The sequence below is a fragment of the Rutidosis leptorrhynchoides genome, chromosome 6 (assembly GCF_046630445.1).
Source record: "Rutidosis leptorrhynchoides isolate AG116_Rl617_1_P2 chromosome 6, CSIRO_AGI_Rlap_v1, whole genome shotgun sequence".
Taxonomy (NCBI): domain Eukaryota; kingdom Viridiplantae; phylum Streptophyta; class Magnoliopsida; order Asterales; family Asteraceae; genus Rutidosis; species Rutidosis leptorrhynchoides.
The window spans coordinates 155,459,716-155,471,827 of NC_092338.1; the positions used below are offsets into that span (position 1 = coordinate 155,459,716).

Genomic DNA, 12,112 nt, shown 5'->3' on the forward strand with positions numbered 1-12,112 from the left:
TATGGTTTTTATTTTTATTTTTTTACTTTTTTATCTTAATAATTTTTAACTTTTTTTTAGCAGTCTATTAAATTATATGGATAAATTTTATTGAATTAAACGTATTTAATACATCATACTTATGATTCTAGGTCTCAATTACTATAGTTATATATATCTATATCTAGTGATAGGATCAAGAGGGAAGTAACCAATCGGGGGGAAGCGGGGGAAGCAAAAACTTTTTTTTTTTCGTTTTTTGAAAAAACTTTGTTCACGAACATTATAGATGAGATGAAAATATGAACATTTAGTAGAGACACTTTGTGATAAATGTTTTTTTTGGCGGGAAAACGCTCGAAGAAGTAATATATAACAATAATCGTGTTTTTCGAGCGTATGTTGAGGTTTTAGCTATTGGGGTTTAGATATTAGGGTTTAGATATTAGGGTTTATAGGGTTTAGATATTAGGGTTTAGAAATTTAGGGTTTAGATTTAGATTTAGGGTTTAGATTTAGGATTTAGATTGAGTTTTTAACACGAACGGTTTAGAGTTTAGGGTTTAGGGTTTAGGGTTTGGTGTTTTGGGTTTATGGAATAAACCAAAAACACCAAACCCTAAACCCTAAACCCTAAACTCTAAATCGGGCTAAATTTTACTTCACAAAACATGAAAAAAAAACGTTCATATTCTTCACGAACAATATTATCTAAAATGTTATTTTTGTCGATCATTTTCCCACCTAAATAATAACATTCATCACGAAGTGTCTCTTCTAAATGTTCATATTTTTTTGTGATCTTGATGCCGGAAAAAAAAAATCCAAAAAAAATGAATTTTTTTTTTTTGCTTCCCCCCGCTTCCCCCCGATTGGTTACTTCCCCATTGATCCTGCATATATATATATATATATATATATATATATATATATATATATATATATATATATATATATATATATATATATATATATATATATATATATATATATATATATATATATATATATATCATATAACTATATCTACTATAATATTCTATATATCATTTCTTCTTCTTTCCATCTTAAAAAACAAAATCGAGAATACAACATTAGTAATATGATGTACTCTTTTGTATAATTGATATGGAAAAATAGAATGGAAATGACATATTTATAGGATAGAAAAAGAAACTTACGAACCTTAGAAGATGCAAGGTTTATATATTTATTGATTATTAATTACTGAAATTTATTTATGACAACTTTATTTAATATGGTTTTTATTTTTATTTTTTTTACTTTTTTACCTTAATAATTTTTAACTTTTTTTTACCAGTCTATTAAATTGTATGGGTAAATTTTATTGAATTAAACGTATTTAATACACCATACTTATGATTCTAGATCTCAATTACTATAGATATATAGATAGATATAGATATAGATATAGATTTTTAGAGTAAATTAGTAATTAGTAATTGTATGACTTCATAAAACTTTGATTAGCTAGTAATTAAATTAAGAAGAAAATCAATACAACTCTATATTACCGTCTCACTTAATATTAGGAGACAGATTCTTTTTGATGACAATCATGGATACTAGTATTTTATAAGTAAATATAACACTCAATGGAGTATTATATTGTGTGTACATTTTTTTAGCGAAAAAACTTGAACGTCATATATAAATAGGACACTTCGTCAAATGTAGCAAAACAACAAAACGCAAATCAAGCGAACACCAACTCGAAGCTCTAAACTAAACCTAACAAAGTAGCAAACTGACACTTTCAGATGTTTATGTACAAAACTACAACTAAAACCAACAAAACATCACGGAAGCTCACAAACTAACCACTAAATAAATGTGTGTGTACATAGAGAGTTTTTAATAGATAAAATTAATAATGTTGTGTATTAAACATTAAGACACTACACAACTTAAAATTTAGAGTATATGGAGATTAACGAATAATAAGGCCACTTGTTATGATCTCCCACCACCACCGCCACAGGACCGCCACCGTGTGACCACCAACGCCAGCAAATTGTTAAAAGGCCCGTTAGTGAAGGTAGTAACGGATTGTGAAAGGAGGTGTGTGGGTCCCAATTTAAATCATGTGTGTATTTGTTTAATAAATTTAAATGGGTTAAAGTTGTAAATGGAGTGTATAATAGTGAGTATTTAGTGAAAAGAATGTGAAAGAAATGTTAGACCATTTTTAACGCGGCGTCAGAGGGGTCCCGTCAGACGCGCTGGCAGTGGGTGACGCCCCCTGACGCCCCTAGTGGGGCGTTACGGCTGACGCGGGAGGGGCGTCAGTCAACTTTTTCACGAAAAAAAAAATGCGTCAGGGTTTCTGATTGGTCCACGTATTTTAATGATTTTAATTTTGTTTTTGTTTTTTTATTTAAATTATTTATATTCTTTTCTATATAAACACATCAAAACCCATCATTTTTAACCCATCAAACTCAATATTTTCTCTCATTTTAACACTTTCATTCAAATTTTTTTTTTTGTTTTTGTTTTTTTTATTTATTTAAATTATTTATTTTCTTTTATATATAACCATCAAAACCTATCATTTTTAACACATCAAACTCAATTTTTTCTCTCATTTTAACACTTTCATTCAAATGATTTTTGTTTTGTTTTTTTTATTTGAATTATTTATATTCTTTTCTATATAAACCCATCAAAACCTATCATTTTTAACACATCAAACTCAATAATTTATGTAATGGTTAAATTTTATGTAATGGTTAATTTTTTATGTAATGGTTAATTTTTATATGTTTTTTAATTATATGTAATATAATTTGTATGCATAATAAAATAAAAAAAGAAAAAGAAAAAATAAAACTGGTGGGACCTATTTGACACTGGAGGGGCGTCATGATTATTTTGGTATCAGAGGGTGACACTGTCACGTCAGAGGCAGATTGCACTTTTTGGCCAAAAAGTGGACAATCTGCCTGTGACGTCACAGGCAGGGTTATATATGGTCTTAAAGGGTTGTGCTGATGTGGCGCTGATGTGGCAGGAAAAATGATAGTGAAAGAGTTGTATGATAGCAAGTGGCCTAACTAAAAATTCGACTAGTGTGTACACACGGATTTAAAAGGCTAGTAAATATTGGGGTGTCTAAATTCTTGTGACAACTGACAATGATATACGGAGTATCTAAATGTCACTTCTCAAATAGAGTACCATTTACTAATCTAAAATAGGAAGAAAATAAATTTGATAAAATAGAAAGTTGGCAGGATTTTCCTTTTATACGATAACGACTCTACTTTCCGTTACTTCGGTTTTATCAATTCCCCCAAATCTATTACAGTGTCATTGTAAAATTATTTAGATAGTAAATAGAAAATATGTAAAATATAAACAAGCAAAATAATTTATTTATCACAACTGAACTGACATTTTTTTTTAAAGACAAACTCACACAAATTTACACAAATATATATATCTATGTCCACCCCTGAATTTGAATCCACAACCCTTAATTGGTGGAGTTATTCAACACCACTAGGTTAATGACCATTTGATTAAAATTACCACTAAATAGGTAAATTTAATCTGATATGTTAGATTAAAAGTTGAAACTTAAGACTACACTCAGTTTAAAAGTTTTTTATATTGTGCTAGTAAAAAATGCTACTCCTTGATGTTCAGTCGGACCTCGGACCTAATTTATCGAAATTTATTACCCACTAATAAAAGAAAATTTTCAACATAGACATCGTTCTAGCCGACATTCTCAGATGACATTTCCAGTGAGACGTTAACTCCTTCATTTGATCTCTTTTGTTGGTAAAAAATATATTTGTTGGTATGTTTAACTCCTGAATATTAAAAAATTGTTTCTTAATTCTTATGTATTGATGTTTTGAGTTGTCGTTTTGGTGTTAATTATTGTATTATATATACAATAGCTAGTTTATTATGGCTAGTAATAGATAGGTAAGTCTACAGTAACTTTATAAATTAGTGATCAGTTTTTAGAACAACTTTCTTCATTTGATTATAGAAAAAGAAAATTACAGTAGAGTTAAATAGACTCGCCCTTCTCGGGTAACCTGAATAGCCCAAAAAACCTCCTACGATTACCCGTTTTGATTATTTTAATATTGAAGTATATCAGAATTTCGAATGAACAAAGAAAATTGGATGATTATCTCTTTTCATTTGTTCGATAAGTATTCATCATACCTAGTTAAAACTTATTGGCTTTAAACATACATCAAGCAACAACTAATACAAATATAGTTAGTTACTCTTCGAAGGCATCTAAAAATATTGTTTCAGGCTTAATTGTCCCACTAGTGTCCGAATTGGACTCTTTATTCGGTTAAGTTGTCAAAAGTTCAAATTAGTCGGTCAAAGTTGGATTTGTCAATTTTTTGGTCAAAGTAGGTAAAATACAGTCAAAATTAATGTTGGTCACGTCAGACTTGTCTTGACTTGGCCGATTACAAGGTCACGACTGACTATTCCCTGACTAATGACTTTTACAACATTGTCACAAAAGGTCACGAGATAATCCGGTCACACCATGTACGTCTGTGGAAGTATACTCGTCCTCCTTGGTAGACTGAGTTACTAAAAAGGGAAAACATCAATTGTTTATCTGTTTACCGTCACATAGAGAATGCAAACCTGTATATATGTATATAATCTCAATACGGTATACCTCAAGAATACAAATTTGATTAATCAATTACAAATGTTGACTTGACATTTAGTTTAATAGTGTGACTATCCATTAAGTATCTAAACCAAGTAACCAACCCTCAATAATGTGAAAATTTGAATCGAGGTCAGACTCGATGCTATCACCATTTTGTTATGATGTATAATGTGAAGGGAATGGGAATGATATTTGGTTCTAGATCGTACATAACAGTGGCGGATCTAGGAATCGTAGTCACTGGTGTCCCTAGTTAAAAGCTCAAAAAATTTACACTATTCAGTGGTGCCACACAAAAAAAAATTACACTTTCCAGTGGTATCATTGGTTAAAAGCTCAAAGAAAATTTTCACTAAATCGCGAATTTCAGTGGTAGCCCGTGCTACCACTGGACTTCAAGTACATCCGCCCTTGGTACATAAACATACCTGCATAAGGAATAAAAACATCTCTATCAGGGGCGGAGCTAGTAGGGGGGCGTAGGGGTGCTTCGCCTCCCCCAACTGCAGTCGTATATTTGACATCGAATCTGTATTTTAATGGAGAATTTTTAAGTTGTAGACTATTAAATATAAGTTAGGGTTTATGGTTACTAACTTGCAGGTGGATTTTAGATGAATTGGGGGAGGGGACGATTTTTATGAGTTTCCTAATTTCTACCCCTCAGCTTATGTTTAACATTTCATTTTAGTCCTTTATAAATGATATTGTGTCAATTAATATATTTAAGTAAATATAATTTCTTGTGAAAGTCAACAATATTTTCAACATCTCAATATAGTTGTAAACTTCCATTTTTTAGTAATCAATCTATGTAAGTGTTTTGGTAGAGAATAATATATTTTTAATGGTTAGTAGTACAATTATATACCGTAATAGTGTAAATATGTACAAAAATATAAGTGTACAACTTGAGATGAAAATAATAATATGAAAAATCATGTATTCGAGTCCGAGTGTTAGCTATTACAAATGATTGTAAACTTGTATATGTTGTTCTTGGTATGTAAACTTGTATATAAGTGTTTCTAGGGTAAAACTTAGTTTGAAACTTGAAAGTAACTTGAATAAAAATATACTGTATATGTTGTTATTGATATGTAAACTCGTACATACGGAATCGAGTGTTTCTAGTGTTATTGTAATTAAACGTAAAAATTAAGCCACCCTTAACGCTAATTCCTGGCTCCGCCATTGATCTCTATATATGTATGTATGTTTATGTCTGTTTTTACTTTCTGTTTTTTATTTTTTTAGCTTTTATTTTCTTATTATTCCTTATTTTTGATTTGTTTATCTGTTTCTTGTACCCTTTTTTTGCCGAAGGTCCTCACGGAAGCAATCTCTCTACTCGGGATTAGGGAGGGGATGACTTTTTCTTTTGGTGGGCGGAGAATTTTTTTGTCTCAACTCGTGGTTAGAGAGACGACTTCTCTTCTAGTCTAGGGTAGAGGAAGGATTGTCTACATTTCACCTCCCTCATACCTCGCATGCGCGGGATTGAGTATTGTTGTTGTTGTTGTTGTTGTTGTTTTAACTCCGGAATATTATCATTCACTTTTTTACCTTTTCATTAACAAAGGTACCTCAAAATATTGTTCAATATCATCATCAGTTTTTCTTGTGAAATCTTTGGTCAAAAATTAAATTAACATTGACCATACTGAATTCGTGAGATGAAACTGAAAACTTATTTTAAAATCCTAAAGTTCATAATGTATGATCAGGACTTGTTTTATACTCGTACAAAAATACAAATCGACCGAACGACGAATACTATAGATTCCTAAATAAAGTAGAAACATGAGGGGTAAATAATGTAAAACTAGTGAAGTATAGGGATGAAATACAAACAATTGTCTTTTTTCTCAAAAGTTTTACCCATTTTTCCCCCAAACAGGACTCCAACTAGGTAGCAAAGAAAAACTCAATTCTAGAGATAGAGAAAATCATAGAGAGAGAAAGTTAGAGATCACCGATAGACGGCATTAATGGCGGAAGGTAGCATGCCGCGTAAGCACAGCGACGAAAGTGTGAAATTGTTCGTCGGTCAAGTACCTAAGCATATGACAGAAGCACAATTAATAGCAATGTTCAAAGAATTTGCTCTTGTTGATGAAGTCAACATCATCAATGACAAAGCTACGCGAGCTTCTCGAGGTTTTAATAAATCTCAATTTTATTTATTTTATATTTTTCGTTAATTCACTTCACATTCTGCGTTTTTTGTCAGTGTTAGTTACGGATCACAATGCGTGATTCGTGTTATGACTCCTTTTTATTTTTTAAACAAATTTATGTTTATTTTTTTTAGATTTGTGTTGACTTATTGTGAATTCTGTCCGATTAAAACTATAATTCTGTGCCGTGTTTAGTAATTTTAGTTCCGAATCACAATGCGTGATTCATGTTATTGTATAATTTGTTTTTAATTTCAATTTTGATTAGATTTGTGTTGACTTATTGAGCAAATTTGTGATTAAAACCCTAGTTTTTTCGTTAACTATTTATTGTTATTATGTTGCTATTTATTTATCTATCGTCAATGTTAGTTCTGGATCACAATGGCGTGATTCACGTTATTGTTTATAATTAATTTTAATTATGTTTTTCTTTCTTTCTGAATTCGTGTTGACGATTTGAGAATCTGTTTCACTGGTAGTTGTTTTATTGATTTCTATATCAATTAATGACTGAATGTTACTTCTGGATCACAATGCACATTTTTTTTTTTTTTCTTTCAAAACTATGAGATTGAGATTTGTTGACTTTTCGAGGAAGTTCGATTGAAATCCTAATTGAGTGTGGTTATCAGGTTGTTGTTTTGTTATATGTCCTTCTAGAGAGGAAGCGGATAAAGCTGTGGATGCGTTTCATAACAAGAAAACTTTGCCTGGGGTAATTATCTCTTCAGATCTTATTATTTGGTTTATTTCAGTGTGTGGCTTTTGTGTTAATGCATTTGCTTTGATACTTAGTCCTATTTACATGCCTTGTGAATATTTACCTAAATAAATGGAGTAGAACTTGTTCAAATGTAACATTTTACGTTCTGGGTTCTCCATAGAAAATGTAACAATCTCTAGTTATGGATGTATTATGATTTAAAAAAGCATTGTTTTGGATTTTTTACATTGTGATTACTTATCTCATTGTTTTGCTATAAACTTAAACTTATGATGATACGGAGTAATATTTACATTTGTTATCATGAATGGTACTTTGAACTAATAGTTGACATTATTGTTTTAATACATGCTGTATCAAATAGTGGACTTTTGATGAAATTTAGGGAACAGTAATTGAAATCTTCATTGTGTAAAGTGTCAATATAATAAGATAGTTTTGTATGCGTAAGAAGTGATATTTTATCTTAATAAGTTTGTTTTTTCTCATGCTGGTTGTACTCAAGTGCCTGGTTTCCCTTTTAAAGGGAGATATAATTACTTTTTTTTCTTCTTATTCTAAAAAAACAAAATCTTAAAGTTCTTGTTGCCTAATAAGGTGTGCTGGAGCACCTTGCTTTACTAGACACCATCCTTGCTTTGATACACAATGAAAGTTGACTATCTCATATCTTTTGCAAGTCATGACTGTAATTATTTCACATTAGCAGTATGATTATCTAATAGATAATAATAATAATAATAATAATCATATTTTGTCAACATCAACTACTGCTCATCCAAATTAAACTACTCGATTGAACAGATCACTACAAATTCTTAGAATATTAAGATGGCCAGTAGTTTCCATTGATTTAAACATTCTGTAATATCTAAATGTTGAAGTCAATATGATTTCACCTGTAAGACATGAGTAGGAAATTTGTTTCCTTGAATGTAGCACCTACTTTTTCATATCTATATTTAATGAGGCTTTTTATTTTTATTTTATTATGCATCAGGCATCTAGTCCGTTGCAAGTGAAGTATGCTGATGGCGAGCTGGAACGGCTAGGTACCTGCTATTTTATTGATTTCGTTACGGATAGCTATTTTATTTGATGTATCTTTCAGTTATTTTATAATCCATTGTATCAGTTTATCTGATTAGCTTTCTTATACTCCTTACATTTTGCTCAAGAACACAAACTTTTCGTCGGTATGCTTCCTAAGAATGTATCTGAAGGTGAAGTTTCAACGTTATTTTCACAATACGGGACCTTGAAAGACTTGCAAATTCTTAGAGGTTCTCAACAAACGAGCAAAGGTGCATATTTTATTGTCCAGTCCCTTGATTCATTAGCGCAAATTATCATTTTCTGTTACCTATTTCTGGTTCTCTATCTTATGTTTTTAATTTTTGTACAGGTTGTGCTTTTGTTAAGTATGAAACAAAAGAACAAGCTGTTGCTGCTATAGAGGACCTTAATGGAAAACACAAGATGGAGGTTTGTGTATATATACTAGTTTCACATATGGTTTTATATTTTATTGTTTCAATAAAAAGTGTTCTAAGTAGATTTTGTAACTGGGCGTTTGTGTACTAGTAATTTAGTTGTGTTTTTCTGTATTAGGGTTCAACTGTCCCTTTGGTTGTTAAATGGGCCGACACTGAAAAGGAAAGGCAAGCTAGAAAAGCTCAAAAAGCTCAATTGATGGCTTCTAATTTGGCAAATGTTGACCCGTCACAACATCCATCTTTATTTGGAGCACTTCCTATGGGCTATATGTCTCCATATAATGGTTACGGGTATCAGGTCCGTTTCTTCATAGTCATTGCATCACTTTGATTTTATTGTTTATGGTTATCATATATTCATATATTCATTTCTTTTATGTCCGGTTCTTTTGTTGCTATGCCATTTGAACTTGAATGTATCATATAAATAAGAGGTGATTTTGCAAATAGGCTACTGGAACTTATGGGCTCATGCCTTATCGTCTTCCCGGGGTCCAGAATCAGGCCCCTTTTACCAACCTGAGCCCAAACCAAGCAAATGCGTTACGAGCCGCCTCTCCAAGAAACTATCCAGTCTCCCCAGGTGGTTACATGGGCCCTGCTTATACATCCGTGCCCAGGCTTCAATATCCTCTACCATACCGACCTTTCAGCGGCCCATCTAGCCCAGTACCACCAGAAGTTAATAATCAGGCTGCAACGTCTTCAACTGTCACTGGAAATGCAACTGACCATGTTGAAGGTTGATAATGATCTGTAAATCTAATTATGTAGATCAGCTCTCTCAATTCTGAACCGTATACTTATGAATGGGTCAGTTTGGGTTTGGGTTGCATTTTATCTCTAATGGGCGAATACGTAGAACAGTGTGAAAATCCCCGAATTCTAATTTTAGTTTTTAAGATATAAATAAGAAACTTGTTAATCAATATATTCATGTATTTATAAGAATTATTATTACTGACTACTGATACAGTTAACTGTTTCATTCATGTTCGAATTATTAATTATCTACAAAAAGTAAGAAAATTAAGGTTTCAGGTCAGCCCAATTTGACTCCTTAGTTACCTTTTTCGACCCATTACCCAACTCTTTGGCCCACACCCCAGTTTACCTCAAGTAATTATTCATATTCAAACAATTTGTTTCAATGCAGGTCCACCTGGTGCCAATCTATTCATCTATCACATCCCCCAAGAATTCGGTGATGAAGATCTTGCAAACGCTTTTCAATCATTTGGAAGGGTTTTGAGTTCCAAAGTTTTCGTTGACAAGGCAACTGGTGTTAGCAAGTGCTTCGGTATAAAAACTCAATATATCATATTTAAACATTTAATTAACACTTTTGTGTCTAATTAACTTTATGTTTGCAGGTTTTGTCAGTTACGACTCCCCAGCTTCAGCACAGTCTGCAATTAATACGATGAATGGATACCAGTTAGGTGGTAAGAAGTTGAAGGTTCAACTTAAAAGAGACAACAGACAGAATAAATCTTACTGATTTGTGGTAAGCAAACGAAGGCCGCAAAACTCTATTTGTAATAATGTACATATATGAGTTTTTGCGGTTGTACTGAACACCAATGGGATGTATCTTGGACAATCGTTGAAAGTGCATTCTTTTCCATCCCACTTGTAGTTAAATTCTTGACACTTGGAATACTTTGTTTATCGTGTGCCTTTGTAATCTGTAATTGTGTAACATATTAATTCATTTAGTCATTGACTTTATTCTTTTCTTTACAACATTATTATGTAGCATAGTGTTTTCGCAGATATTTAACAACCTTCTTGTGTCTCCCATTAAAATGAAAATCTAATTTATAGTGATTATCTATCCAAATCCTGCTTTTTTTTTCTTTAAACATGCATTTCTTCAGGCATGACCTATTTACAGAGACGAATGTGAGTTCAGGAATATGCATCACCATGACATTCTCCTTTTAAGGTTTGCTTAATTTTTTTTTTTTTGTTTTGCAACTTCCTAGTGTCATATCCATAGTGTGTTATTTTTCGCTCCTCACATGTCTTTAAATTCTATGTTGTGCTGATTGTATGTCTTCAGTCAAAGCATTCAAACATGTTTTGGTAGAAAAAGTATTTATTATATCTTCTTCTATGTAAACTCAGATATGCATGAAGTAAAACTTTGACATTATTCTTTCATGTATTATGATCAAAAGTACCTTCATTTTATTTCGGGCATTTGCTGATAATCTTGAAATGCCAAAACTTGTGTAGGTCACTCATGGATGCATGAAAACCTCAAACAGGTTATAAACTGTATACTGTACTGCTTGCAATCTGGTACACACTCTATTCATTAAGTGGTGGCCGGTGGGTCGTATTTATCTTTTATAGTGACATATTATGCTTTGTTTATTTCATATCTGTAGTTTCCTTAGTTATTGTTTTAATTTTTATACTCCTGCCCTCCCAATTTTATTGTCCACACAAAAAAACGCAGTTTAAGAAAACATAATCATTAACCTCTACTTTATGTTATATTCAGTTTTACCCTTATCTTTTGACACACCCTTTTGTGGTACCAACTATCAAGTTATGCATTGGTGGTTTATTATACATAAGTGTTATTGATTTTATGCATCTAATTTTGGAAGTGGACAATAAACTTGATATATCCAAAAATGAAAACATGAACTATTGACGGAGGTAGTAATTCGTAAGAAAAAATACAGGCGACTTGATTAGTTCTGTACTTCCTGGTCTTGGTAAAGGATAGACTCACATTCTAATGCTGGTTTATCTTAGAGTATTTTCACTTACCCGTATACCTACATTTACGGAAATACAGTATTTATATAGTGATACCTTATAGTAATCCCTATAATTTATACATATTTAGACGGGAACTCATTTTTACATGTTACTCAACCTAGTATTTTTTGTCACCTCGGATAGTATCATTATGGTATCCAAATTGATCATCTATATGTCTTTCTGTATATACCATGTTAGTGGTAGAGTACCGATAAAGCAGTTGAGGTCTTCTACAAACAAAGGACAGACATCTGAAAATGGA

At 31.7% G+C, this 12,112-nt stretch overlaps 1 protein-coding gene across 1 annotated transcript; it reads left to right on the forward strand.

Moving 5' to 3' along the window:
- Nucleotides 1–6,598: 6,598 nt before the first annotated feature.
- LOC139853073 (RNA-binding protein BRN1-like) lies at nucleotides 6,599–10,822 on the forward strand. The gene is made up of 9 exons (XM_071842438.1): nucleotides 6,599–6,826; nucleotides 7,482–7,564; nucleotides 8,574–8,625; nucleotides 8,752–8,877; nucleotides 8,979–9,058; nucleotides 9,185–9,367; nucleotides 9,520–9,811; nucleotides 10,226–10,369; nucleotides 10,443–10,822. Exons 1-9 carry the CDS (start codon nucleotides 6,658–6,660, stop codon nucleotides 10,568–10,570), a joined length of 1,257 nt encoding a protein of 418 aa, XP_071698539.1. The 5' UTR covers nucleotides 6,599–6,657; the 3' UTR covers nucleotides 10,571–10,822.
- Nucleotides 10,823–12,112: the final 1,290 nt, after the last annotated feature.

Excerpts from the sequence above, each read along its gene's own strand:
- LOC139853073 (XM_071842438.1), top strand. The coding sequence starts at position 6,658 with ATGGCGGAAGGTAGCATGCCGCGTAAGCACAGCGACGAAAGTGTGAAA. Across the intron at positions 7,565-8,573 it reads ACAAGAAAACTTTGCCTGGG|GCATCTAGTCCGTTGCAAGT; the intron begins GTAATTATCTCT and ends ATTATGCATCAG. Across the intron at positions 8,878-8,978 it reads TTCTCAACAAACGAGCAAAG|GTTGTGCTTTTGTTAAGTAT; the intron begins GTGCATATTTTA and ends ATTTTTGTACAG.